The sequence below is a fragment of the Mastacembelus armatus genome, chromosome 8 (assembly GCF_900324485.2).
Source record: "Mastacembelus armatus chromosome 8, fMasArm1.2, whole genome shotgun sequence".
NCBI lineage: Eukaryota > Metazoa > Chordata > Actinopteri > Synbranchiformes > Mastacembelidae > Mastacembelus > Mastacembelus armatus.
In genome coordinates this window covers 8,556,756-8,584,695 of record NC_046640.1, presented here as the reverse complement: position 1 = coordinate 8,584,695, position 27,940 = coordinate 8,556,756, and the positions used below count along the sequence as shown (strand labels likewise).

Below are 27,940 nucleotides of genomic sequence, written 5' to 3'. Positions count from 1 at the left end.
AGAGAAAAACACCTGCAAAAGAGAAAAACACCTGCAAGAGAAAAACGCTGCAACGACGAAAACACCTGCAAGAGAGAAAAACACCTGCAAAAGAGAAAAACACCTGCAAGAGAAAAACGCTGCAATGACGAAAACACCTGCAAGAGAGAAAAACACCTGCAAGAGAGAAACGCTGCAACGACGAAAACACCTGCAAGCTATTTTATAGTTTCCATGTAGATCTGGTGAGTGGTCCCTTGTTTCCTCATTTTCCTCCCAAACGTGACAGGATATGCTGGAGCCTATTCCAGGCAGGGGTACACCCTGGACAGGTCACCAGTCTACAACACAAACCCTGTGTTATAATTAAAGTTTACTGCTGGTGTCAGTGTGCACCCCACAGTCAATGTTTCAGACCTTTATATGCAGAGACAAACACTTTATAACCTGCACTAATCAGAGTCCCGAGTCCAGCTGTTTTCCCTGACAGTCCTATTTTTCAGATTAAACATGGAGCAGATCACTAAATATATCTGCCGATATAAAAACTACAACTTTTCTACTGGTCTGACACCTGCCGAGCACATTGATTCACTGCAGAGCTTTGAAATACGAGACAGTGACATATTCCTCGTCACTTATCTAAAGTCAGGTCAGTGAAACAGCTCTTTGCTATCAATCTGTGTTCCTGGTTTTCTGTCCTGGCTGGGACCAGATTCACTGATGATGTGTGATTTTTCAAAACTGTTCCCCCTCACAGGCACTATATGGACTCAGCAGATCATCATCTCTATCTGTGAGTTGGCCGGGGGTCTGAATGAATATCCAAATAACCTCAAACAGATGCCGTGGCTGGAGTACAGAGAAGATCATGGAGATTATTCTCTGCGACCCTTTCCATGGCTATTTATCACCCACCTGACCCCAGCCCTCATGCCTCTAGGACTGAAGGACAAGAAGGCAAAGGTCTGTATTTTATACAAGCACAGTACTACTAGGATATATATATATATATATATATATAAATATAAATAACAGTTAAAGTTATATAATGATACATTCCCTGTCGTTTGTACCACAAAATGATGAAACTGCCAGGAATTTCAACCCTAAAAATAATTCTTCTATTTGGTTTTCTGTTTAAAATTAATTACTGTAATTCAATTTTCATTTCTCCTGTCAATCAATAAATAATTTCTTGCAAATTAAAATCTTTGTTTTTCACAAATGTCCATGTTGAATGCATAAATAATCTGTCAGAATCAATACTTTTAGAATAGAAGAATAAATCATGTTCAGTTAAAGTATTATCATGTTAATATAACATCTTTGACTCAGTTTAATAGAAAAAGGAGCATATGTTGTCAAACACACAGCACATGGTTCAGTCACTATTATGTTTATGACTGAAAGTTTGTCTGTAGACTATAATCAGCGGGTTAATTGTTTAGTTTATAAAATGTAAGAAAACAGTTAATGCCAACAACTCAACCACTGGTTGAAAATCCATTCTCCATCTATGCTGTATGCTGCTTTGTCCGATTCATAGAGGCTGCGGCCAATCCAAGCTGACACTGGGCAACAGGTGTTAATGTTCCAAATGTATTAATTTCACTGTAATGTACAACAAAGCTCCACATCTTCATATTGTAGAAGCTGGAAAAGCCAGATGTTTAGGCTTTGTGACAAGTTGGTTGATTATATAAGAATATTTATATACAATAAATTGACATTTTCAGATGTAATTATGAGATACAAAGTTAAAATCATAGAGGTTGGCTCAAATTTGTGATATAACATAGGCTATCTTAACTGTCTTTTTATCATTCTTGCTGCCAGCAATGGTCTTTTATAATTTATTTGTCTAAGCTAAAAACATGAGGTATCATTAAACAATTAAATTTGGCTTGGAGTCTAGTGTGTACTGGATCAGGCTAAACTGGTTGGTGTTTGTTTCTCAGCTCATTTATGTGATGCGTAACCCAAAGGACAACATCGTGTCCTTTTACCACTTCAGCAGTGTCTGCGCTGACGTGGAGACTCCCAAGAGCTTTGAGCACTTTTTGGAGCAGTATTTGACCGGCAACAGTAAGAAACCTCAGCTCCATATTTTTTTCTTTCCTTTCCCATCATCTCACAGCCTGTCACATTTTCACATTCTTATCTTTTAAATATCTTTTTTGACCAGACTCTACATGTTACAAATTTTTATAGAAATAAATTTTATCATGGTATTAAATTTGTATTGATTAAGGATCATGTTGTGAGTGCAGTGGCAGCAGTATTGCTAAATGAATGATGATTATTCTTTTTTTACTTATATGATAATTTGGGACTTTGTATAGGGTACAATTATAAAACACTTATGATACTTTTCATGCCATCGTAAAATCCCGTGTTTGAGTATAGTTAAATAGTAGGCTATTTGCCCATCAGTGTTTTATTATTACATAATACTTGATTGGCAATAAATGATCCAATAAAATCTCTTCTGAGTTATCACGAGACTTTCGTTACTTCCTGGTCACTGAGTGGTGCAAAAAAATCTGGGGGGAACTCGTGGTTGTGAGCAAACTAGTAGATTAGCTGGAATCTCATACAACTACAGCAGGTTAGTAAGCCTCTGTAACCTTGTTAGCAGTTCTGTTTGCTTTGAGCTAAATGCCAACAAAACATGGTGTTATATGTAGCTGATAGAGTTAACATTTACTATGTTAACCAGTGTGGTAACACTGGTTAATTACAACTAATCCCAAAGTGCAGCTACTGTAAGGCCGACGGAGTATTGTAGAAATTGATTTTTAAGCTGATTATTGACCCAGATGAAACCTATCCAGTTCATCTAATAGTTCTTAAAACATTTCACTCAAAATCACAAACACCAATCACAAAGTCCGTAGGATTCATCCTCTGGAAACTTTGAATCATTGTAAAAATATTTTTCAGCCGTTTAATGAATTGAAAATCCAAGGAGACCATGAAAAAATATTGAATTAATCCTCTGGTCAGCATGGATTTCCAGTTTCATTCAGTCTCCCTACTGGCTGTTGGACTGACAGACCCTGTTTCACAGCACTGGCATTGCTAAACATTTGTATGTAAGAAAACTTTGAAAGAGTTAAATCAAATGTTATATTAATAGATATTTCATACAATTGTGCAGTTGCAAACAAAAGAAAACCAGTTTGAACTACATGTGGCTCATTACCTGACAGACTGTCACACCAGTCTTTGCTGCCAACATTGTGTAAATGTGTGGTTTGTTATACTACTAAAAGTCTTTTTAACTTTTTATCTGAATTGACGATGTACTTTTACAAATTCCTTTGTATTACAGCTCCACATCAGCACCTTCAAACTGTCTCATCTTGTCTCTATATCAAATATAAATAAAGTTATGTGGCCCCAGATAAAATAGACTCCAGGAGGTTTTTAAACACAAGAAAATCCATCTATCATCTATACCTGCTTATTCCTAACCAGGGTCACGGGGACCTGCTGGAGCCTATCCCAGCTCTCTTTGGGTGAAAGGCAGGGGTCCACCCTGGACAGGTCACCAGTCCATCACAGGGCCACATAGAGACAAACAACCTCACACACTCACACTCACTCCTATGGGCAATTTAGAGTCACCAATCAACCTGACATACATGTTTTTGGACTGTGGGAGGAAACCAGAGTACCTGGAGAAAACCCACACAAGCACAGGGAGAACATGCAAACTCCACACAGAAAGGCCCCTGTTACGGCCCCTGAGGTGCCGTTTGACAATCTTCTGGTAAACCCTTGAAAGTTGGCTAGTGATGTACGACGTACGTCAGTTGAGACGCGCCATTCAATCACTGCACCCGGTATATAAGGACCGGAAAAGCTTTACTCAGGCGGTGAACTGGGATTTTATGTGAACAGTTCTCCCACTTCGAAACTCTCTGACTGCGTGTGTAGCTTTACGCTTAGTTTTGTACTTACGTGTGTGTGCAAACGCCATTTGCACGTTTTGAGTACTTGTGTTAATAATCGCTGTTTATTGTAAATAATGTCTTTTGTGTTTTGTTCTGTACTTCACTTATGGTAACGTGTTTTGAGGTGATACTTTCATTGTTTGTTTGCGAAATGGTGTTGTCAGTGTTTTCTCACTATTATTGATAGAATAAATGTCACAACAGAAAATTCATTACGTGAGCTGTACCATCTACCTTCATTCTTCCACCTTCCCTTATCCTTTAACCTTATGTGAAGTCTCATTCGGGCTGGGACGTAACTGATGGGTTTCAAACCAGGAACCATCTTGCTGTGAGGCAACAGTGCTAACCACTAATTCATCATGCTGCCCTACAACAAAAACCCTGTTATAATGAAAGTTTATTGCTGGTGGCAGTGTGCATCCCACAGTCAGTGTCAGACATTTACATGAACAACAAACACATTACCACCTGCACAAATCAAAGTCCAGAGTTTTCTCCTTGTCCCTGACAGTCCAATATACAAAATATTTCTCTCATTTTTCAGTGTGAATCAAAACAAACATGGAGCAGATCACTGAACATCTCTGCCGATATAAAAACTATATCTTTCTCCTTGGTCTGACAACAGCCGAGCACATTGATTCACTGCAGAGCTTTGAAATACGAGACAGTGACATATTCCTCGTCACTTATCTAAAGTCAGGTCAGTGAAACAGCTCTTTACTATCAATCTGTGTTCCTGGTTTTCTGTCCTGGCTGGGACCAGATTCACTGATGTGTGATTTTTCAAAACTGTTCCCCCTCACAGGCACTATATGGACTCAGCAGATCATCATCTCTATCTGTGAGTTGGCCGGGGGTCTGAATGAATATGAAAACAATTGTCACCAAATGCCGTGGCTGGAGTACAGTGAAGATCATGAAAATTATTCTCTGCGACCCTCTCCACGGCTGTTTTCCTCTCACCTGACCCCAGCCCTCATGCCTCCAGGACTGAAGGACAAGAAGGCAAAGGTCTGAAGCCTATTTTATACAAGCACAGTACTACTAGGAAAATAAAATATAAAAAATTGGAATTTACTTATTATTATAGTGATAAAATATTCTAGAAAATGCATAATAGAATTTATTATATATAAAACATCACATTAGATACTATTTACAAAAATGGTTTAGAGTGTAGGTTTGGATGGTATCGATTTTTTGTACCTCAACAACATTTCACTGGGACAAATGTAGCCTATTTGTAATAAATGCTGTAAGCTATCGTTCTCTATTGACTTACTTTGCTATTTGAGATAATTCATTAATCTTTCATTTTTCCTGTTCAGTTAATTAATGAACACTTGAATGAATATTTTTCAGTCATCCATGCTGAACACATGAAATATATTTAAGATGACAGAATAGACACTTTTATTGGGAAGACTAAATCATGTTCAGTTAAAGGTATTCTATACTGAAAATCCAATTATATATATATATATATTGAACATATACAGTATGTGTGTATACATATATATATATATATATATATATATATATATATATAATACATATATATTAATCAATTATATAAAAAATGTTACATATCAATATTGTCATTGAACTAATTGATACATTAAACTATTTCAGCTTTAATTACTAGATACAAAGTCAGAATCATAGAAATCTTTTCAAATTGTTGATTTAGCACAGGTAAAAATAAGTAAGCTAAAAACATGAGGTGTCATTAAACAGAGACCAGTGTGTATTGGATCAGGCTAAACTGGTTGAATGTTTGTTTCTCAGATCATTTATGTGATGCGTAACCCAAAGGACAACATCGTGTCCTATTACCACTTCAGCAGTGTCTGTGCTCACATGGAGACTCCCAAGAGGTTTGAGCACTTTTTGGAGCAGTATTTGACAGGATACGGTGAGATACCAACTCCTCATTCTGGTTGTTGATGATGATGTTAAAGACAAAGATAGAATACAGTGCTAATGAACTGAAATTATCAGGATAAAATGACTAAAAGATTAGAAAATGATTATTTACTCCACAATTACACCAATAGACAATTTTGAGGTACCTGTCTCCCAGTACTATAATGAGAATAAACCCTGTTGAATCTTGAAAAAGAAGAAAAGAAAACTTTGAAAGAGTTAAATCAAATGTTATATTAATAGATATTTCATTCAATTGTGTAGTTTTAGGAGGATCCTGGTTTGACCACATCAGGGAGTGGCACACAAAGAAAGAGCAGTACAACATCCTCTTCCTCACCTATGAGGAGATGATTTTGGTAAAGATGTTCTTTCTTCTGGTTCATTTGAAAACAATCCAATAATGTTTTCATCAGTTCTAGTTATTTTCTGTTGGTCTTCTGCTTCTCCTACAGGACCTGAAGGCAGCAGTGACTAAAATCTGCACTTTCTTAGGGAAAAACCTCAGTGTAGGAGACATTGAGCAAGTTGTAGAAAAATCTACATTTAGGAACATGAAGAAAGACCCAAAAGCAAACTATGAGTTTATACCTCAAGACAAGATCAGTGGGAACTTCATGCGCAAAGGTAACGTAAGAAAACTGCAGCTCCTGTGCAGAATCATATGAGCAGAAATAAAGGGCAAAGTTTCAATTTTGTCATTGCAGGTCAGGTCGGTGACTGGAAGAACATTTTTACTGCTGCTCAGAGTCAGAGAGTGGATCACCTGCTTCAGGAGAAACTCGGTGACCTGTCTCTGAAGTTCATCTGGGAATAAGCAGATCATTAACAAATAAGGCCTGTCATTTTCTGTATTGCTTCAAAATCCTCATATACAGAATTAAACCAACAGAGACCTGGCTCTACTCACAGTTAATGTGTGTTGTGTGAGTCAAAAACACGAGACATGTTTTTTTAACCTGAGGTGTCATGGAGGCAACATTTTATCCAGAAATAGAGATGCAAATTTTAATCTGATTAAGTGGATGCAAAAACAAAAGAAAACCAGTTTGTGCTACATGTGGCTCATTACCTGTCAGACTGTCACACCAGTCTTTGCTGCAAACATTGTGTAAATGTGTGGTTTGTTATACTACTAAAAGTCTTTTTAACTTTTTATCTGAATTGACGATGTACTTTTACAAATTCCTTTGTATTACAGCTCCACATCAGCACCTTCAAACTGTCTCATCTTGTCTCTATATTAAATATAAATAAAGTTATGTGGCCCCAGATAAAATAGACTCCAGGAGGTTTTTAAACACAAGAAAATCCATCTATCATCTATACCTGCTTATTCCTAACCAGGGTCACAGGGATCTGCTGGAGCCTATCCCAGCTCTCTTTGGGTGAAAGGCAGGGGTCCACCCTGGACAGGTCACCAGTCCATCACAGGGCCACATAGAGACAAACAACCTCACACACTCACACTCACTCCTATGGGCAATTTAGAGTCACCAATCAACCTGACATACATGTTTTTGGACTGTGGGAGGAAACCAGAGTACCTGGAGAAAACCCACACAAGCACAGGGAGAACATGCAAACTCCACACAGAAAGGCCCCTGATGGGTTTCAAACCAGGAACCTTCTTGCTGTGAGGCAACAGTGCTAACCACTAATCCATCATGCTGCCCTACAACAAAAACCCTGTTATAATGAAAGTTTACTGCTGGTGGCAGTGTGCATCCCATAGTCAGTGTTTCAGACATTTACATGAACAACAAACACATTACCACCTGCACAAATCAAAGTCCAGAGTCCAGAGTTTTCTCCTTGTCCCTGACAGTCCAATATACAAAATATTTCTCTCATTTTTCAGTGTGAATCAGAACAAACATGGAGCAGATCACTAAATATCTCTGCCGATATAAAAACTTCAACTTTGCTGCTGGTCTGACAACAGCCGAGCACATTGATTCACTGCAGAGCTTTGAAATACGAGACAGTGACATATTCCTCGTCACTTATCCAAAGTCAGGTCAGTGAAACAGCTCTTTACTATCAATCTGTGTTCCTGGTTTTCTGTCCTGGCTGGGACCAGATTCACTGATGATGTGTGATTTTTCAAAACTGTTCCCCCTCACAGGCACTATATGGACTCAGCAGATCATCATCTCTATCTGTGAGTTGGCCGGGGGTCTGAATGAATATGAAAACAATTGTCACCAAATGCCGTGGCTGGAGTACAGTGAAGATCATGAAGATTATTCTCTGCGACCCTCTCCACGGCTGTTTTCCTCTCACCTGACCCCAGCCCTCATGCCTCCAGGACTGAAGGACAAGAACGCAAAGGTCTGAAGCCTATTTTATACAAGCACAGCATTACTAGGAAAATAAAATATAAAAAATTGGAATTTACTTATTATTATAGTGATAAAATATTCTAGAAAATGCATAATAGAATTTATTATATATAAAACATCACATTAGATACTATTTACAAAAATGGTTTAGAGTGTAGGTTTGGATGGTATCGATTTTTTGTACCTCAACAACATTTCACTGGGACAAATGTAGCCTATTTGTAATAAATGCTGTAAGCTATCGTTCTCTATTGACTTACTTTGCTATTTGAGATAATTCATTAATCTTTCATTTTTCCTGTTCAGTTAATTAATGAACACTTGAATGAATATTTTTCAGTCATCCATGCTGAACACATGAAATATATTTAAGATGACAGAATAGACACTTTTATTGGGAAGACTAAATCATGTTCAGTTAAAGGTATTCTATACTGAAAATCCAATTATATATATATATATATTGAACATATACAGTATGTGTGTATACATATATATATATATATATATTAATCAATTATATAAAAAATGTTACATATCAATATTGTCATTGAACTAATTGATACATTAAACTATTTCAGCTTTAATTATTAGATACAAAGTCAGAATCATAGAAATCTTTTCAAATTGTTGATTTAGCACAGGTAAAAGTAAGTAAGCTAAAAACATGAGGTGTCATTAAACAGAGACCAGTGTGTATTGGATCAGGCTAAACTGGTTGGATGTTTGTTTCTCAGATCATTTATGTGATGCGTAACCCAAAGGACAACATCGTGTCCTATTACCACTTCAGCAGTGTCTGTGCTCACATGGAGACTCCCAAGAGCTTTGAGCACTTTTTGGAGCAGTATTTGACAGGATACGGTGAGATACCAACTCCTCATTCTGGTTGTTGATGATGATGTTAAAGACAAAGATAGAATACAGTGCTAATGAACTGAAATTATCAGGATAAAATGACTAAAAGATTAGAAAATGATTATTTACTCCACAATTACACCAATAGACAATTTTGAGGTACCTGTCTCCCAGTACTATAATGAGAATAAACCCTGTTGAATCTTGAAAAAGAAGAAAAGAAAACTTTGAAAGAGTTAAATCAAATGTTATATTAATAGATATTTCATTCAATTGTGTAGTTTTAGGAGGATCCTGGTTTGACCACATCAGGGAGTGGCACACAAAGAAAGAGCAGTACAACATCCTCTTCCTCACCTATGAGGAGATGATTTTGGTAAAGATGTTCTTTCTTCTGGTTCATTTGAAAACAATCCAATAATGTTTTCATCAGTTTTACTTATTTTCTGTTGGTCTTCTGCTTCTCCTACAGGACCTGAAGGCAGCAGTGACTAAAATCTGCACTTTCTTAGGGAAAAACCTCAGTGAAGGAGACATTGAGCAAGTTGTAGAAAAATCTACATTTAAAAACATGAAGAAAGACCCAAAAGCAAACTATGAGTTTATACCTCAAGACAAGATCAGTGGGAACTTCATGCGCAAAGGTAACGTAAGAAAACTGCAGCTCCTGTGCAGAATCATATGAGCAGAAATAAAGGGCAGAGTTTCAATTTTGTCATTGCAGGTCAGGTTGGTGACTGGAAGAACATTTTTACTGCTGCTCAGAGTCAGAGAGTGGATCACCTGCTTCAGGAGAAACTTGGTGACCTGTCTCTGAAGTTCATCTGGGAATAAGCAGATCATTAACAAATAAGGCCTGTCATTTTCTGTATTGCTTCAAAATCCTCATATACAGAATTAAACCAACAGGGACCTGGCTCTACTCACAGTTAATGTGTGTTAGTCTGCAGACAGGATCAGTATATTCGCCTGTGCCATAGATCTGTCAGTCAAAAATGATTAACCCTTAGAAGTCTAGGCCTAGTGAAATGTCATGTCACACTAACAATGTGCCTCCCTCTTAAATTTGAAGTGTTCATTTTCACAGAGTTTTTCTCAGCTTGTGTCTCCATGAAATATAAATACAGTTATATGGCTTTGAATAAAACTGACTGCAGAAGGTTTAAACACTTGATCATAAACCCTGTTGTCTCCTTCTTAAAGTAATGGCCTGAGTCATTTTTTGACAAAAATGATTTGTTTGCCTAAGTCAGCTCTGTCAGCCATGTCTGATAAAATCACCTACATGCTCACTTGAACAGGTCATGTGATTCTGGCCCTGTAGTATAATGACCTATGTCAACAAAGTGACTCAGGCCTTTTTATTTTAACTGACTCAGGCAATTTTATAAGCTTTTCAAGATGGCAGCACTTCAAAAAGAATGAAATCCACCTGGCTACTGAAGGTATTGCAATAATACAGGACCCATTGCCTGTTGGTGATGAAAATAAGTGCACTGTTTAGCTGATGTCACACACTCCAGTTCAAAATTGCGTAAGTCAGAAAGGCAGGTTCAAAAATTGGCCTAAGTCATCTAATCATAATCATCATAATAATCCTCTTATGTTACATAATTGCCTGACAGCATTATTTGTATGTCAGTAGTCATCTGTTGTCAACCATTTTGTGTGAATTCATAAATATCATAAAGTCTATATTTGGTTCATTTTTTTCTGTTTTTTGAAAAACTTGAAAATATGAGTAAGGCCATTATTTAAGAGGGTGACACTGTTATAATTAAAGTTTACTGCTGGTGTCAGTGTGCACCCCACAGTCAGTGTTTCATACCTTTATATGCAGAGACAAACACTTTACAACCTGCACAAAGTCCAGAGTCCAGCTGTTTTCCTCTTATTCCTGACAGTCCCATTTTTCAGTATGAATCAGAACAAACATGGAGCAGATCACTGAACATCTCTGCTGATATAAAAACTATATCTTTCTCCTTGGTCTGACAACAGCCGAGCACATTGATTCACTGCAGAGCTTTGAAATACGAGACAGTGACATATTCCTCGTCACTTATCCAAAGTCAGGTCAGTGAAACAGCTCTTTACTATCAATCTGTGTTCCTGGTTTTCTGTCCTGGCTGGGACCAGATTCACTGATGATGTGTGATTTTTCAAAACTGTTCCCCCTCACAGGCACTATATGGACTCAGCAGATCATCATCTCTATCTGTGAGTTGGCCGGGGGTCTGAAGGAATATGAAAACAATTTTCAACAGATGCCGTGGCTGGAGGACAGACTGGATCATGAAGATTATTCTCTGCGACCCTCTCCAAGACTATTTACCTCCCACCTGACCCCAGCCCTCATGCCTCCAGAACTAAAGGACAAGAAGGGAAAGGTCTATATTATATACAAGAATATAAAGAATATAAAAGAATGTATCTTATCTATATAAAGAATGTAATTGACTTATTACTATAATAATAAAAGATTGTACAACATACTTAATTTATTATATAAGAAATATCAGATGATATTTTTTACAGTTTAGGTTTGGATGGTATCAATTTTTCATTCCTCACCAACATTTCACTGGGACATGCAGTGTGTTTGTACAAAATGCTGTAAGTTTATATATTTTTTGATGTATTTTGAAAGACGTCAGTGTTGTACATATGACATTATGATAACACAGTGTCTAATCCCACATACTTGTCAATTTCTTACTGACTTGTATTGACTGGTACTGTATATTAAGAATACATTTCCCTGTTTTAGTGCAAAATGACCAGACTGACAATTCTATCTGAAAATAGTTCTTGTGACCTACTTTGCTATTTCAAATGAAGATTTGAGTTTTCCCGTTAAGTTATTTAACGAACATTTGAAACATAAGTTTCACTCAGCTTTGATAAAGAATATTTTTCAGAAATCACAAATATAAATAAGATGACAGAACAGACATATTCATCGGGAAGCCTAAATCATGTTCAGTCAAAGTAGTCTAAGTTTAAAATCCAAGTATATAAATTCAATGTAATGTACAACAGCCTGGGAAAAGCAGCATGTAACTCATATTAAAGAAGTTAGATTAATCATTATTTATTTGTTTAAAAATGTATTTACATGATGAATCAATTATTAAAAAAATAGCTACACATCAATATTCTGTCATTAACTATTTGATAAACTCAGCTTTAATTATTAGATACAAAGTCAGAATCATATTAGTCTTTTCAAATTGTTGATTTAGCACAGGTAAAAATAAGTAAACTAAAAACATAAGGTGTCATTAAATAGAGACCAGTGTGTACTGGATCAGGCTAAACTGGTTGGTGTTTGTTAGAGAAAATGGTTTATCCTCAAGTAATCTGAGTAATCAAATCCTTACTTTACCTATTGGGACACTGCTGAACAGGGCCTATTGTCTAATGTACAGACATAACGTTTCTTTTTGAGCAGCTTGTTCTGATTTTGACTTACTGATAAAAGACTTTCAGTATCATACTTCTATATATCTTTTAGGTGAGAGTGACTACTCTTTCTGTTCACATGACCTATGACATTATAGTATATATATTTGAAGTGGGGAGTGTCTCCGCTCTTTGTTTTCACTTGATCTCATCCTGTGCCTGACCATTAAAAAGATGTGCCTGGCTGTGCCTAGTCAGTGATCTCTCACTCTGCGCTCTGTGTGCTTAGTGACAGTTTCCTCCTTGTTCAAGTAAAATTGACTAAAACCTTTAAGTTTGTTCTCTGAGTCTATTTGTTAAAATAATTTATCTAACATTGCTTGTTTCTCAGATCATTTATGTGATGCGTAACCCAAAGGACAACATCGTGTCCTATTACCACTTCAGCAATGCCTGGGCTGATATGGAGACTCCCAAGAGCTTTGAGCACTTTTTGGAGCAGTATTTGACAGGATACGGTGAGATACCAACCACAAACTGCAGCCTCTTCATGTGAATATTTAAATCCATTTATCAGTACATATCTGTACTTTTTAAAATTTGCACTTTCTTATTCTTGCTTAATTTTTTGATTCTATTTTTTTATTGTTTTGTTTCATTGTACTTATTTGCTCTTTTGCTTAGTGTTATATTCTAGTGTTTTTATTTCATTACTGCTGTTACTGGGACTTTAGTACTTCTTTAATAACATGTGAGTCATATTTTGAAATGACAATAAACCCTGGTGAATCTTGAAAAAGAAATATATTGTGCTAAGAGTCAGTTCCTGTCTAGTCAACATGGATTTCCATACAGACATTCAGGCAGTCTACCTACTGGCTGTCAACATATTTCAGTCTGTAACAAAGCAGTGGACTGACAGACCCTGTTTCACAGCACTGGCATTGCTAAACATTTGTATGTAAGAAAACTTTGAAAGAGTTAAATCAAATGTTATATTAATAGATATTTCATTCAATTGTGCAGTTTTAGGAGGATCCTGGTTTGACCACATCAGGGAGTGGCACACAAAGAAAGAGCAGTACAACATCCTCTTCCTCACCTATGAGGAGATGATTTTGGTAAAGATGTTCTTTCTTCTGGTTCATTTGAAAACAATCCAATAATGTTTTCATCAGTTTTAATTATTTTCTGTTGGTCTTCTGCTTCTCCTACAGGACCTGAAGGCAGCAGTGACTAAAATCTGCACTTTCTTAGGGAAAAACCTCAGTGAAGGAGACATTGAGCAAGTTGTAGAAAAATCTACATTTAAAAACATGAAGAAAGACCCAAAAGCAAACTATGAGTTTATACCTCAAGACAAGATCAGTGGGAACTTCATGCGCAAAGGTAATGTAAGAAAACTGCAGCTCCTGTGCAGAATCATATGAGCAGAAATAAAGGGCAGAGTTTCAGTTTTGTCATTGCAGGTCAGGTCGGTGACTGGAAGAACATTTTTACTGCTGCTCAGAGTCAGAGAGTGGATCACCTGCTTCAGGAGAAACTTGGTGACCTGTCTCTGAAGTTCATCTGGGAATAAGCAGATCATTAACAAATAAGGCCTGTCATTTTCTGTATTGCTTCAAAATCCTCATATACAGAATTAAACCAACAGAGACCTGGCTCTACTCACAGTTAATGTGTGTTGTGTGAGTCAAAAACACGAGACATGTCTTTTTAACCTGAGGTGTCATGGAGTCAACATTTTATCCAGAAATAGAGATGCAAATTTTAATCTGATTAAGTGGATGCAAAAACAAAAGAAAACCAGTTTGTGCTACATGTGGCTCATTACCTGTCAGACTGTCACACCAGTCTTTGCTGCCAACATTGTGTAAATGTGTGGTTTGTTATACTACTAAAAGTCTTTTTAACTTTTTATCTGAATTGACGATGTACTTTTACAAATTCCTTTGTATTACAGCTCCACATCAGCACCTTCAAACTGTCTCATCTTGTCTCTATATCAAATATAAATAAAGTTATGTGGCCCCAGATAAAATAGACTCCAGGAGGTTTTTAAACACAAGAAAATCAATCTATCATCTATACCTGCTTATTCCTAACCAGGGTCACAGGGATCTGCTGGAGCCTATCCCAGCTCTCTTTGGGTGAAATGCAGGGGTCCACCCTGGACAGGTCACCAGTCCATCACAGGGCCACATAGAGACAAACAACCTCACACACTCACTCCTATGGGCAATTTAGAGTCACCAATCAACCTGACATACATGTTTTTGGACTGTGGGAGGAAACCAGAGTACCTGGAGAAAACCCACACAAGCACAGGGAGAACATGCAAACTCCACACAGAAAGGCCCCTGATGGGTTTCAAACCAGGAACCATCTTGCTGTGAGGCAACAGTGCTAACCACTAATCCATCATGCTGCCCTACAACAAAAACCCTGTTATAATGAAAGTTTACTGCTGGTGGCAGTGTGCATCCCACAGTCAGTGTTTCAGACATTTACATGAACAACAAACACATTACCACCTGCACAAATCAAAGTCCAGAGTCCAGAGTTTTCTCCTTGTCCCTGACAGTCCAATATACAAAACATTTCTCTCATTTTTCAGTGTGAATCAGAACAAACATGGAGCAGATCACTAAATATCTCTACCGATATAAAAACTACAACTTTGCTGCTGGTCTGACAACAGCCGAGTACATTGATTCACTGCAGAGCTTTGAAATACGAGACAGTGACATATTCCTCGTCACTTATCCAAAGTCAGGTCAGTGAAACAGCTCTTTGCTATCAATCTGTGTTTTTGGTTTTCTGTCCTGGCTGGGACAAGATTCACTGATGATGTGTGATTTTTCAAAACTGTTCCCCCTCACAGGCACTATATGGACTCAGCAGATCATCATCTCTATCTGTGAGTTGGCCGGGGGTCTGAATGAATATCCAAATAACCCGGAACAGATGCCGTGGCTGGAGTACAGAAAGAAAAATGAAAATTATTCTCTGCGACCCTCTCCACGGCTGTTTTCCTCTCACCTGACCCCAGCCCTCATGCCTCCAGGACTGAAGGACAAGAAGGCAAAGGTCTGAAGCCTATTTTATACAAGCACAGTACTACTAGGAAAATAAAATATAAAAAATTGGAATTTACTTATTATTATAGTGATAAAATATTCTAGAAAATGCGTAATAGAATTTATTATATATAAAACATCACATTAGATACTATTTACAAAAATGGTTTAGAGTGTAGGTTTGGATGGTATCGATTTTTTGTACCTCACCAACATTTCACTGGGACAAATGTAGCCTATTTGTAATAAATGCTGTAAACTATCGTTCTCTATTGACTTACTTTGCTATTTGAGATACAGTGGGTACGGAAAGTATTCAGACCCCTTTAAATTTTTCACTCTTTGTGTCATTGCAGCCATTTGCCAAAATCAAAAAGTTCATTTTATTTCTCATTACTGTACACTCACCACCCCATCTTGACAGAAAAAAACAGAAATGTAGAAATTTTTGCAAATTTTTTAGAAAAGAAAAATTGAAATATCACATGGTCATAAGTATTCTTCTACCGCTTATCGGGGGCCGGGTCGCGGGGGCAGTAGCCGAATCAGGGATACCCAGACTTCCTTCTCCCTGGACACTTCCTCCAGCTCTTCCGGGGGAACACCGAGGTGTTCCCAGGCCAGCCGGGAGACATAGTCCCTCCAGCGTGTCCTGGATCTTCCCCGGGGCCTCCTCCCGGTGGGACATGCCCGGAACACCTCCCCAGGAAGGCGCCCAGAAGGCATCCGAAACAGATGCCCGAGCCACCTCAACTGACTCCTCTCGATGTGGAGGAGCAGCGGCTCTACTCCGAGCTCCTCCCGGGTGACCGAGCTCCTCACCCTATCTCTACGGGAGCGCCCGGCCACCCTGCGGAGGAAGCTCGTTTCAGCCGCTTGTATCCGCGATCTTGTTCTTTCGGTCATGACCCAGAGCTCATGACCATAGGTGAGAGTAGGAACGTAGATTGACCGGTAAATCGAGAGCTTCGCCTTCCGGCTCAGCTCCTTCTTCACCACAACGGACCGGTACACCGACCGCATTACTGCTGCCGATGCCCCGATCTGTCGTTCAATCTCACGTTCCGTCCTTCCCTCACTCGTGAACAAGACCCTGAGATACTTAAACTCCTCCACTTCAGGCAGGATCTCTCCCCTGGCCTGGAGATGGCAAACCACCTTTTTCGGGTTGAGTACCATGGCCTCGGACTTGGAGGTGCTGATTCTCATCCCAGCCGCTTCACACTCGGTTGCAAACCGCCCCAGCGAACGCTGGAGATCCTGGCTCGATGGAGCCAACAGGACAACATCATCTGCAAAAAGCAGAGATGAAATTCTGTGGTCCCCGAACTGGACTCCCTCCGGCCCCTGGCTGTGCCTAGAAATTCTGTCCATAAAAGTAATGAACAGAACCGGTGACAAAGGGCAGCCCTGCCGAAGTCCAATGTGCACTGGGAACAGGTCTGACTTACTACCGGCAAGCTCCTGCTCCGTTTGTACAGAGACCGGATAGCCCCCAGCAAAGAGCCCCGGACCGGACCCCATACTCCTGGAGCACCTCCCACAGGATGTCACGAGGGACCCGGTTGAATGCCTTCTCCAAGTCCACAAAACACATGTGGACTGGTTGGGCAAACTCCCATGAACCCTCGAGCACCCTCGAGAGTGTGTAGAGCTGGTCCAGTGTTCCACGCCCAGGACGGAAACCGCATTGTTCCTCCTGGATCCGAGGTTCGACCACCGGCCAGATCCTCCTCTCCAGCACCCTGGCATAGACCTTCCCCGGGAGGCTGAGGAGTGGGATCCCTGTGTAGTTGGAACACACCCTCCGGTCCCCCTTCTTAAAAAGAGGAACCACCACCCCGGTCTGCCAATCCAGGGGTACTGTCCCCGAACGCCACGCGATGTTGCACAGGCGTGTCAGCCATGACAGCCCAACAACATCCAGAGACTTGAGGTACTCGGGACGGATCTCATCCACCCCCGGTGCTTTGCCACCGAGGAGCTGCCGAACTACCTCAGTGACTTCGGCTTGGGTGATGGATGGATCAGCCTCCGAATCCCCAGCCACTGCTTCCTTTATGGAAGACGTGTTGATGGGATTGAGGAGATCCTCGACGTATTCCTTCCACTGTCCGACAATATCCCCAGTCGAGGTCAGCAGCTCACCACTTCCCCTCTAAACAGCGTTGGTAGAGCACTGCTTCACCCTCCTGAGGCGCCGGACGGTTTGCCAGAATTTCTTCGGGGCCGACAGGTAGTCCTTCTCCATGGCCTCACCGAACTCCTCCCATACCCAAGTTTTTGCCTCAATCACCGCCTGGGCTGCAGCACGCTTGGCCCTGCGGTACCTGTCAGCTGCTTCGGAAGTCCCACAAGCCAACCAAGCTCGGTAGGACTCCTTCTTCAGCTTGACGGCATCCCTTACCTCCGGTGTCCACCACCGGGTTCGGGGATTGCCGCCACGACAGGCACCCGAAACCTTACGGTCACAGCTCCTAGCTGCCGCGTCGACAATGGAGGTGGAAAACATGGTCCATTCGGACTCAATATCCCCAGCCTCCCCCGGGATCTGGTAGAAGCTCTCTCGGAGGTGTGAGTTAAAGACCCCTCTGACAGTGGGTTCGGCCAAACATTCCCAACAGACCCTCACAGTACGTTTGGGCCTGCCAAGTCTGTCCCGCTTCCTCCTCCGCCAGCGGATCCAACTCACCACCAGGAGGTGATGAGCTGACAGCTCTGCCCCTCTCTTCACCCGAGTGTCCAAGACATACGGCCGAAGGTCAGATCACATGACTACAAAGTCGATCATTGACCTCCGGCCTAGGGTGTCCTGGTGCCATGTGCACTGATGGACACCCTTATGCTTGAACATGGTGTTCGTTATGGACAAACTGTGACTAGCACAGAAGTCCAACAACAGAATACCACTCGGGTTCGTATCACGGAGGCCGTTCCTCCCAATCACGCCCCTCCAGGTTTCACTGTCACTGCCCATGTGAGCGTTGAAGTCCCCCAACAGAATTATGGAGTCCCCAGTAGGAGCACCTTTCAGCACCCCCCCCGAGAGACTCCAAAAAGGCCGGGTACTCAGCACTGTTGTTTGGCCCATAAGCCGAAACAACAGTGAGAGACCCATCCCCGACCCCAAGGCGCAGGGAAACGACCCTTTCACTCTGGGGGGAAAACTCCAACACATTGCGGCTGAGCTGGGGAGCTATGAGCAAGCCCACACCAGCTCGCCGCCGCTCACCGCGAGCAACTCCAGAGTAGAAGAGAGTCCAGCCCCTCTCAAGGAGCTGGGTTCCAGAGCCCAGGCTGTGCGTGGAGGTGAGCCCGACTATCTCTAGTCGGTACTGCTCAACCTCCCGCACAAGCTCAGGCTCCTTCCACCCAGTGAGGTGACATTCCATGTCCCTAGAGCCAGTTTCAGCATCCAGGGATCGGGTCGCCGAGGTCCCCGTCGTCGACCACTGCCCGATCCACTATGCACCGGCCCCTTATGGATCCTCCTGCGGGTGGTGGGTCCACAGAAGGACGGCCCCATGTCACTCTTTCGGGCTTTGCCCGGCTGGGTCCCATGGGGGGAGACCCAGCCACCAGGCGCTCGCCTACGAGCCCAAACCCCAGGCCTGGCTCCAGGGTGGGGCCCCGGCTTCGCTATGCCGAGCGACGTCACGGTCCTCAATTGTCACTCCATAAGGGGTCACTGAACCGCTCTTAGTCTGGTCCGTCACCTAGGACCTGTTTGCCTTGGGAGACCCTGCCAGAGGCATATAGCCCCGGACAACATAGCTCCTAGGATCATACGGGCACTCAAACCCCTCCACCACGATAAGGTGGCGGTTCAAGGAATCCAATTATACATATATATATATTGAACATATACAGTATGTGTGTATACATATATATATATATATATATATATATATATATATATATATATATATATTAATCAATTATATAAAAAAATGTTACATATCAATATTGTCATTGAACTAATTGATACATTAAACTATTTCAGCTTTAATTACTAGATACAAAGTCAGAATCATAGAAATCTTTTCAAATTGTTGATTTAGCACAGGTAAAAATAAGTAAGCTAAAAACATGAGGTGTCATTAAACAGAGACCAGTGTGTACTGGATCAGGCTAAACTGGTTGGATGTTTGCTTCTCAGATCATTTATGTGATGCGTAACCCAAAGGACAACATCGTGTCCTATTACCACTTCAGCAATGTCTGGGTTGATGTGGAGACTCCCAAGAGCTTTGAGCACTTTTTGGAGCAGTATTTGACAGGATACGGTGAGATACCAACTCCTCATTCTGGTTGTTGATGATGATGTTAAAGACAAAGACAGAATACAGTGCTAATGAACTAAAATAATCAGGATAAAATGACTAAAAGATTAGAAAATGATTATTTACTCCACAATTACACCAATAGACAATTTTGAGGTACTTGTCTCCCAGTACTATAATGAGAATAAACCCTGTTGAATCTTGAAAAAGAAGAAAAGAAAACTTTGAAAGAGTTAAATCAAATGTTATATTAATAGATATTTCATTCAATTGTGCAGTTGCAGGTGGATCCTGGTTTGACCACATCAGGGAGTGGCACACAAAGAAAGAGCAGTACAACATCCTCTTCCTCACCTATGAGGAGATGATTTTGGTAAAGATGTTCTTTCTTCTGGTTCATTTGAAAAAAATCCAATAATGTTTTCATCAGTTTTACTTATTTTCTGTTGGTCTTCTGCTTCTCCTACAGGACCTGAAGGCAGCAGTGACTAAAATCTGCACTTTCTTAGGGAAAAACCTCAGTGAAGGAGACATTGAGCAAGTTGTAGAAAAATCTACATTTAAAAACATGAAGAAAGACCCAAAAGCAAACTATGAGTTTGTACCTAAAGACAAGATCAGTGGGAACTTCATGCGCAAAGGTAACGTAAGAAAACTGCAGCTCCTGTGCAGAATCATATGAGCAGAAATAAAGGGCAGAGTTTCAATTTTGTCATTGCAGGTCAGGTCGGTGACTGGAAGAACATTTTTACTGCTGCTCAGAGTCAGAGAGTGGATCACCTGCTTCAGGAGAAACTTGGTGACCTGTCTCTGAAGTTCATCTGGGAATAAGCAGATCATTAACAAATAAGGCCTGTCATTTTCTGTATTGCTTCAAAATCCTCATATAGAGAATTAAACCAACAGAGACCTGGCTCTACTCACAGTTAATGTGTGTTAGTCTGCAGACAGGATCAGTATATTCGCCTGTGCCATAGATCTGTCAGTCAAAAATGATTAACCCTTAGAAGTCTAGGCCTAGTGGAATGTCATGTCACACTAACAATGTGCCTCCCTCTTAAATTTGAAGTGTTCATTTTCACAGAGTTTTTCTCAGCTTGTGACTCCATGAAATATAAATACAGTTATATGGCTTTGAATAAAACTGACTGCAGAAGGTTTAAACACTTGATCATAAACCCTGTTGTCTCCTTCTTAAAGTAATGGCCTGAGTCATTTTTTGACAAAAATGATTTGTTTGCCTAAGTCAGCTCTGTCAGCCATGTCTGATAAAATCACCTACATGCTCACTTGAACAGGTCATGTGATTCTGGCCCTGTAGTATAATGACCTATGTCAACAAAGTGACTGAGGCCTTTTTATTTTAACTGACTCAGGCAATTTTATAAGCTTTTCAAGATGGCAGCACTTCAAAAAGAAAGAAATCCACCTGGCTACTGAAGGTATTGCAATAACACAGGACCCATTGCCTGTTGGTGATGAAAATAAGTGCACTGTTTAGCTGAAGTCACACACTCCAGTTCAAAATTGCGTAAGTCAGAAAGGCAGGTTCAAAAATTGGCCTAAGTCATCTAATCATAATCATCATAATAATCCTCTTATGTTACACAATTGACTGACAGCATTATTTGTATGTCAGTAGTCATCTGTTGTCAACCATTTTGTGTGAATTCATAAATATCATAAAGTCTATATTTGGTTCATTTTTTTCTGTTTTTTGAAAAACTTGAAAATATGAGTAAGGCCATTATTTAAGAGGGTGACACTGTTATAATTAAAGTTTACTGCTGGTGTCAGTGTGCACCCCACAGTCAGTGTTTCATACCTTTATATGCAGAGACAAACACTTTACAACCTGCACAAAGTCCAGGGTCCAGCTGTTTTCCTCTTATTCCTGACAGTCCCATTTTTCAGTGTAAATCAGAGCAAACATGGAGCAGATCACTGAACATCTCTGCCGATATAAAAACTATAACTTTCTCCTTGGTCTGACAACAGCCGAGCACATTGATTCACTGCAGAGCTTTGAAATACGAGACAGTGACATATTCCTCGTCACTTATCTAAAGTCAGGTCAGTGAAACAGCTCTTTACTATCAATCTGTGTTCCTGGTTTTCTGTCCTGGCTGGGACCAGATTCACTGATGATGTGTGATTTTTCAAAACTGTTCCCCCTCACAGGCACTATATGGACTCAGCAGATCATCATCTCTATCTGTGAGTTGGCCGGGGGTCTGAAGGAATATGAAAACAATTTTCAACAGATGCCGTGGCTGGAGTACAGAGAAGATAATGAAGATTATTCTCTGCGACCCTCTCCAAGACTATTTACCTCCCACCTGACCCCAGCCCTCATGCCTCCAGAACTAAAGGACAAGAAGGGAAAGGTCTATATTATATACAAGAATATAAAGAATATAAAAGAATGTATCTTATCTATATAAAGAATGTAATTGACTTATTACTATAATAATAAAAGATTATGCAACATAATTTATTATATAAGAAACATCAGATGATATTTTTTACAGTTTAGGTTTGGATGGTATCAATTTTTCATTCCTCACCAACATTTCACTGGGACATGCAGTGTGTTTGTACAAAATGCTGTAAGTTTATCTATTTTTTGAGCCAAGCCTGAGGCTTTTCAGCCTTAAAGAACTGAAAGTCCAATTGCCATGACTCAACCTCTAGATAACCTCCCCTGGACGACTGAGAATCTTCACAGACATTTTTTGATGTATTTTGAAAGACGTCAGTGTTGTACATATGACATTATGATAACACAGTGTCTAATCCCACATACTTGTCAATTTCTTACTGACCTGTATTGACTGGTACTGTATATTAAGAATACATTTCCCTGTTTTAGTGCAAAATGACCAGACTGACAATTCTATCTGAAAATAGTTCTTGTGACCTACTTTGCTATTTGAAATGAATTTATTAAGATTTGAGTTTTCCTTTTAAGTTATTTAACAAACATGAGTAATCAAATCCTTACTTTACCTATTGGGACACTGCTGAACAGGGCCTATTGTCTAATGTACAGACATAACGTTTCTTTTTGAGCAGCTTGTTCTGATTTTGACTTACTGATAAAAGACTTTCAGTATCATACTGCTATATATCTTTTAGGTGAGAGTGACTACTCTTTCTGTTCACATGACCTATGACATTATAGTATATATATTTGAAGTGGGGAGTGTCTCCGCTCTTTGTTTTCACTTGATCTCATCCTGTGCCTGACCATTAAAAAGATGTGCCTGGCTGTGCCTAGTCAGTGATCTCTCACTCTGCGCTCTGTGTGCTTAGTGACAGTTTACTCCTTGTTCAAGTAAAATTGACTAAAACCTTTAAGTTTGTTCTCTGAGTCTATTTGTTAAAATAATTTATCTAACATTGTTTGTTTCTCAGATCATTTATGTGATGCGTAACCCAAAGGACAACATCGTGTCCTATTACCACTTCAGCAATGCCTGGGCTGATATGGAGACTCCCAAGAGCTTTGAGCACTTTTTGGAGCAGTATTTGACAGGATACGGTGAGATACCAACCACAAACTGCAGCCTCTTCATGTGAATATTTAAATCCATTTATCAGTATACATCTGTACTTTTTAAAATTTGCACTTTCTTATTCTTGCTTAATTTTGTGATTCTATTTTTTTATTAATTGTTTTGTTTCATTGTACTTATTTGCTCTTTTGCTTAGTGTTATATTCTAGTGTTTTTATTTCATTACTGCTGTTACTGGGACTTTAGTACTTCTTTAATAACATGTGAGTCATATTTTGAAATGACAATAAACCCTGGTGAATCTTGAAAAAGAAATATATTGTGCTAAGAGTCAGTTCCTGTCTAGTCAACATGGATTTCCATACAGACATTCAGGCAGTCTACCTACTGGCTGTCAACATATTTCAGTCTGTAACAAAGCAGTGGACTGACAGACCCTGTTTCACAGCACTGGCATTGCTAAACATTTGTATGTAAGAAAACTTTGAAAGAGTTAAATCAAATGTTATATTAATAGATATTTCATACAATTGTGCAGTTTCAGGAGGATCCTGGTTTGACCACATCAGGGAGTGGCACACAAAGAAAGAGCAGTACAACATCCTCTTCCTCACCTATGAGGAGATGATTTTGGTAAAGATGTTCTTTCTTCTGGTTCATTTGAAAACAATCCAATAATGTTTTCATCAGTTCTAGTTATTTTCTGTTGGTCTTCTGCTTCTCCTACAGGACCTGAAGGCAGCAGTGACTAAAATCTGCACTTTCTTAGGGAAAAACCTCAGTGAAGGAGACATTGAGCAAGTTGTAGAAAAATCTACATTTAAAAACATGAAGAAAGACCCAAAAGCAAACTATGAGTTTGTACCTCAAGACAAGATCAGTGGGAACTTCATGCGCAAAGGTAACGTAAGAAAACTGCAGCTCCTGTGCAGAATCATATGAGCAGAAATAAAGGGCAGAGTTTCAATTTTGTCATTGCAGGTCAGGTCGGTGACTGGAAGAACATTTTTACTGCTGCTCAGAGTCAGAGAGTGGATCACCTGCTTCAGGAGAAACTTGGTGACCTGTCTCTGAAGTTCATCTGGGAATAAGCAGATCATTAACAAATAAGGCCTGTCATTTTCTGTATTGCTTCAAAATCCTCATATACAGAATTAAACCAACAGGGACCTGGCTCTACTCACAGTTAATGTGTGTTAGTCTGCAGACAGGATCAGTATATTCGCCTGTGCCATAGATCTGTCAGTCAAAAATGATTAACCCTTAGAAGTCTAGGCCTAGTGGAATGTCATGTCACACTAACAATGTGCCTCCCTCTTAAATTTGAAGTGTTCATTTTCACAGAGTTTTTCTCAGCTTGTGACTCCATGAAATATAAATACAGTTATATGGCTTTGAATAAAACTGACTGCAGAAGGTTTAAACACTTGATCATAAACCCTGTTGTCTCCTTCTTAAAGTAATGGCCTGAGTCATTTTTTGACAAAAATGATTTGTTTGCCTAAGTCAGCTCTGTCAGCCATGTCTGATAAAATCACCTACATGCTCACTTGAACAGGTCATGTGATTCTGGCCCTGTAGTATAATGACCTATGTCAACAAAGTGACTGAGGCCTTTTTATTTTAACTGACTCAGGCAATTTTATAAGCTTTTCAAGATGGCAGCACTTCAAAAAGAAAGAAATCCACCTGGCTACTGAAGGTATTGCAATAACACAGGACCCATTGCCTGTTGGTGATGAAAATAAGTGCACTGTTTAGCTGATGTCACACACTCCAGTTCAAAATTGCGTAAGTCAGAAAGGCAGGTTCAAAAATTGGCCTAAGTCATCTAATCATAATCATCATAATAATCCTCTTATGTTACACAATTGACTGACAGCATTATTTGTATGTCAGTAGTCATCTGTTGTCAACCATTTTGTGTGAATTCATAAATATCATAAAGTCTATATTTGGTTCATTTTTTTCTGTTTTTTGAAAAACTTGAAAATATGAGTAAGGCCATTATTTAAGAGGGTGACACTGTTATAATTAAAGTTTACTGCTGGTGTCAGTGTGCACCTGTAGCCGAATTATTTTATTTATCTTTATTTTGGTGAACATTCTCAAAACCTCACTGTGTCATTTTATTTTGGAAATATTTGCTTTGTGTGTTGCTATTGCTATTATGTGTTGCTTATTTTGACGTAAGTGTAAACCTCTTGGGTGCAATAGTTCCTTTTTACTTGTTGTAGCGGGGACTTTAATTAATGAAACACACAACGGACGCACATATGTAGCGTCATAGCGGGTTTCTGGCAAAAGCTGGATAATGATGGTGCCGGTAAGATGTGTTTCGGTGCGCTTTTCATTTCAACCAAGCTAGCGAGCTTAATAGTTATGTATTTTGGGTTCCAACTACATGGAAACATAATGTTATGTTGCTATTCATACGTTATTAGATCTTATCATTGACGTTTATTTTGACAGAGATTTTGCCTCATTAGCATATTGTTTGACCTGCTATAGGAGACCGGGAGAGAGCCTGCTTGTGTGTGTATTGTATTGAGTCTCTTGCTACTGTGTTTATAGAATAAAGTTGCAGATCCTGGATTTTGGTGTGCCTGGTGTTGACCATACTACAGCTGCTACACACCCCACAGTCAGTGTTTCATACCTTTATATGCAGAGACAAACACTTTACAACCTGCACAAAGTCCAGAGTCCAGCTGTTTTCCTCTTATTCCTGACAGTCCCATTTTTCAGTGTGAATCAGAACAAACATGGAGCAGATCACTGAACATCTCTGCCGATATAAAAACCACAACTTTGCTGCTGGTCTGACAACAGCCGAGCACATTGATTCACTGCAGAGCTTTGAAATACGAGACAGTGACATATTCCTCGTCACTTATCTAAAGTCAGGTCAGTGAAACAGCTCTTTACTATCAATCTGTGTTCCTGGTTTTCTGTCCTGGCTGGGACCAGATTCACTGATGATGTGTGATTTTTCAAAACTGTTCCCCCTCACAGGCACTATATGGACTCAGCAGATCATCATCTCTATCTGTGAGTTGGCCGGGGGTCTGAAGGAATATGAAAACAATTTTCAACAGATGCCGTGGCTGGAGTACAGAGAAGATAATGAAGATTATTCTCTGCGACCCTCTCCAAGACTATTTACCTCCCACATGATCCCAGCCCTCATGCCTCCAGGACTGAAGGACAAGAAGGCAAAGGTCTGTATTTTATACAAGAATATAAAGAATATATATTATCTATATAAAGAGTGTAATGTACTTATTACTATAATAATAAAAGATTATGCAACATAATTTATTATATAAATGAAACATTTTTTACAGTTTAGGTTTGGATGGTATCAATTTTTCATTCCTCACCAACATTTCACTGGGACATGCAGTGTGTTTGTACAAAATGCTGTACGTTTATATATTTTGTAAGTTTATATGACAATGTCATCTGCAAACATCATGGTTCACGGAGATTCCTGTCTAACCTCATCTGTCAGCCTTTCCATCACCACAGCAAACAAGCAGGGGCTCAAAGCCGATCCTTGGTGCAGTCCCACCTCCACCTTGAACTCCTATGTCACCCCTACAGCACACCTCACCACTGTCTTACAGCTCTCATAAATGTCCTGCACCACTCAAACATACTTCTCTGTCACTCCAGACTTCCTCACACAAAACCACAGCTCCTCTCTCAGCACCCTGTCATAGGCTTTTTCCACATCTACAAAGACACAATGCAGTTCCTTCTGGCCTTCTCTGTACTTCTCCATCAGCATTCTCAAAGCAAATATTGCATCTGTGGTTCTCTTTCTTGGCATGAAACCATACTGCTGCTCACAAATGCTCACTTCTGACCTCAGCCTAGCCTCCACTACTCTTTCCCATAACTTCATTGTGTGACTGTCACACCGCGCTCCCCATATGAAAGAGGAAACTCGGCATGACCAAAAAGGGATGGTTTGAAGAAACAGCTCAGCAGTCCGGAGTATGTACAAAAAGTGATATTTATTAACAAAACTAACAAAAGCAAACCAAATCCCAGGTTACAAAACGTTAGGAAAAAAGTGCCTTAAAATTGCAGCGTCACAGCAAGCTGTCCTTTCTCTCCCTCACCTATCCAGACTACCTGGCCTTAATACCTCACCTCCACTAGACCCTACCAACTATACCGGTGTCCCTAGGGTGAGCTCGGTTACCTTTTACCTTCCCATTACCTTCAATACTAGCCAATATATCTCTCCCACCTATTACTCCATACAGCTACCACAAACAAACAGTGTGATGCCTACAACTCTCTTAGATTTATACATTCTAGATTTCCCTACAACTAAGCCCCCTACCTTAACTCAAAATGGTATCTCCCAGCTACGATTGCCTATCAGTGCACACCTGCTTCTAATTGGGCTAATTGCACCCCCTACCTTAACTCAACAACCATCCCACCTGACACTGCCCCAAAGGAAATTCCACTCTTCTCTACCAGGCCCTGCTGCTAAAACTATAAAACACATAACTCATTACACAATCACAAATAAATCCATTAAACATAATTAACATTTAG

The 27,940-nt window shown here is 39.9% G+C and overlaps 6 protein-coding genes across 13 annotated transcripts in view; all 6 read left to right on the top strand.

Moving 5' to 3' along the window:
- Positions 1-92: 92 nt before the first annotated feature.
- LOC113140995 (amine sulfotransferase-like) lies at positions 93-8,059 on the top strand. Of its 4 annotated transcripts, none has more exons than XM_026325160.1 (9): positions 93-224; positions 483-631; positions 4,753-4,958; positions 5,736-5,862; positions 6,138-6,232; positions 6,329-6,500; positions 6,581-6,710; positions 7,819-7,893; positions 8,002-8,059. In XM_026325160.1, exons 2-7 carry the CDS (start codon positions 490-492, stop codon positions 6,688-6,690), a joined length of 852 nt encoding a protein of 283 aa, XP_026180945.1. In that variant the 5' UTR covers positions 93-224; positions 483-489; the 3' UTR covers positions 6,691-6,710; positions 7,819-7,893; positions 8,002-8,059. The 4 variants fall into 4 exon arrangements, with proteins under 4 accessions (XP_026180945.1, XP_026180947.1, XP_026180946.1 ...); XM_026325162.1 differs by lacking the exon at positions 4,753-4,958 and adding an exon at positions 740-945; XM_026325159.1 differs by lacking the exons at positions 93-224; positions 483-631 and adding exons at positions 1,942-2,067; positions 4,489-4,647.
- LOC113140992 (amine sulfotransferase-like) overlaps positions 1,955-27,940 on the top strand; it is a 29,731-nt gene continuing 3,745 nt past the window's right edge. Inside the window, exons 1-4 of one of the 5 annotated variants that reach the window (XM_026325152.2) lie at positions 24,402-24,473; positions 25,937-26,006; positions 26,098-26,269; positions 26,378-26,583. In XM_026325152.2, the coding sequence (XP_026180937.1) occupies positions 26,128-26,269; positions 26,378-26,583 (348 nt within the window). In that variant the 5' untranslated portion in view covers positions 24,402-24,473; positions 25,937-26,006; positions 26,098-26,127. Of the gene's footprint in view, positions 2,068-24,401; positions 24,474-24,946; positions 25,689-25,936; positions 26,007-26,097; positions 26,270-26,377; positions 26,584-27,940 lie in introns of those variants that run through there. The other 4 variants (XM_026325153.2, XM_026325151.2, XM_026325150.2 and 1 more) reach the window with 4 other exon arrangements.
- Positions 7,965-12,232, top strand: LOC113140996 (amine sulfotransferase-like). Its single transcript, XM_026325164.1, has 6 exons — positions 7,965-8,207; positions 8,956-9,082; positions 9,358-9,452; positions 9,549-9,720; positions 9,801-11,152; positions 11,261-12,232. The coding sequence occupies exons 1-5, from the start codon at positions 7,965-7,967 to the stop codon at positions 9,908-9,910; spliced, it is 747 nt and encodes a 248-aa protein (XP_026180949.1). The 3' UTR covers positions 9,911-11,152; positions 11,261-12,232.
- On the top strand, positions 11,224-14,249 carry LOC113140997 (amine sulfotransferase-like). Its single transcript, XM_026325165.1, has 5 exons — positions 11,224-11,466; positions 12,873-12,999; positions 13,508-13,602; positions 13,699-13,870; positions 13,951-14,249. Exons 1-5 carry the CDS (start codon positions 11,224-11,226, stop codon positions 14,058-14,060), a joined length of 747 nt encoding a protein of 248 aa, XP_026180950.1. The 3' UTR covers positions 14,061-14,249.
- LOC113140990 (amine sulfotransferase-like) lies at positions 14,793-21,015 on the top strand. The gene is made up of 6 exons (XM_026325149.1): positions 14,793-15,257; positions 15,366-15,571; positions 19,721-19,847; positions 20,123-20,217; positions 20,314-20,485; positions 20,566-21,015. The coding sequence occupies exons 1-6, from the start codon at positions 15,116-15,118 to the stop codon at positions 20,673-20,675; spliced, it is 852 nt and encodes a 283-aa protein (XP_026180934.1). The 5' UTR covers positions 14,793-15,115; the 3' UTR covers positions 20,676-21,015.
- LOC113140993 (amine sulfotransferase-like) lies at positions 21,169-24,600 on the top strand. Its single transcript, XM_026325156.2, has 6 exons — positions 21,169-21,917; positions 22,026-22,231; positions 23,262-23,388; positions 23,901-23,995; positions 24,092-24,263; positions 24,344-24,600. Exons 1-6 carry the CDS (start codon positions 21,776-21,778, stop codon positions 24,451-24,453), a joined length of 852 nt encoding a protein of 283 aa, XP_026180941.1. The 5' UTR covers positions 21,169-21,775; the 3' UTR covers positions 24,454-24,600.

Bases quoted from the DNA above. Each gene is read 5' to 3' on its own strand.
- LOC113140995 (XM_026325160.1), top strand. From the start codon at position 490: ATGGAGCAGATCACTAAATATATCTGCCGATATAAAAACTACAACTTT. The intron at 5,863-6,137 runs GTGAGATACCAA...TCAATTGTGTAG, and splicing joins GCAGTATTTGACAGGATACG to TTTTAGGAGGATCCTGGTTT. The intron at 6,233-6,328 runs GTAAAGATGTTC...CTTCTCCTACAG, and splicing joins CCTATGAGGAGATGATTTTG to GACCTGAAGGCAGCAGTGAC.
- LOC113140996 (XM_026325164.1), top strand. From the start codon at position 7,965: ATGATGTGTGATTTTTCAAAACTGTTCCCCCTCACAGGCACTATATGG. The intron at 9,453-9,548 runs GTAAAGATGTTC...CTTCTCCTACAG, and splicing joins CCTATGAGGAGATGATTTTG to GACCTGAAGGCAGCAGTGAC. The intron at 9,721-9,800 runs GTAACGTAAGAA...TTGTCATTGCAG, and splicing joins TGGGAACTTCATGCGCAAAG to GTCAGGTTGGTGACTGGAAG.
- LOC113140997 (XM_026325165.1), top strand. From the start codon at position 11,224: ATGATGTGTGATTTTTCAAAACTGTTCCCCCTCACAGGCACTATATGG. The intron at 11,467-12,872 runs GTCTATATTATA...CTTGTTTCTCAG, and splicing joins TAAAGGACAAGAAGGGAAAG to ATCATTTATGTGATGCGTAA. The intron at 13,000-13,507 runs GTGAGATACCAA...TCAATTGTGCAG, and splicing joins GCAGTATTTGACAGGATACG to TTTTAGGAGGATCCTGGTTT.
- LOC113140990 (XM_026325149.1), top strand. From the start codon at position 15,116: ATGGAGCAGATCACTAAATATCTCTACCGATATAAAAACTACAACTTT. The intron at 15,572-19,720 runs GTCTGAAGCCTA...TTTGCTTCTCAG, and splicing joins TGAAGGACAAGAAGGCAAAG to ATCATTTATGTGATGCGTAA. The intron at 19,848-20,122 runs GTGAGATACCAA...TCAATTGTGCAG, and splicing joins GCAGTATTTGACAGGATACG to TTGCAGGTGGATCCTGGTTT.
- LOC113140993 (XM_026325156.2), top strand. From the start codon at position 21,776: ATGGAGCAGATCACTGAACATCTCTGCCGATATAAAAACTATAACTTT. The intron at 23,389-23,900 runs GTGAGATACCAA...ACAATTGTGCAG, and splicing joins GCAGTATTTGACAGGATACG to TTTCAGGAGGATCCTGGTTT. The intron at 23,996-24,091 runs GTAAAGATGTTC...CTTCTCCTACAG, and splicing joins CCTATGAGGAGATGATTTTG to GACCTGAAGGCAGCAGTGAC.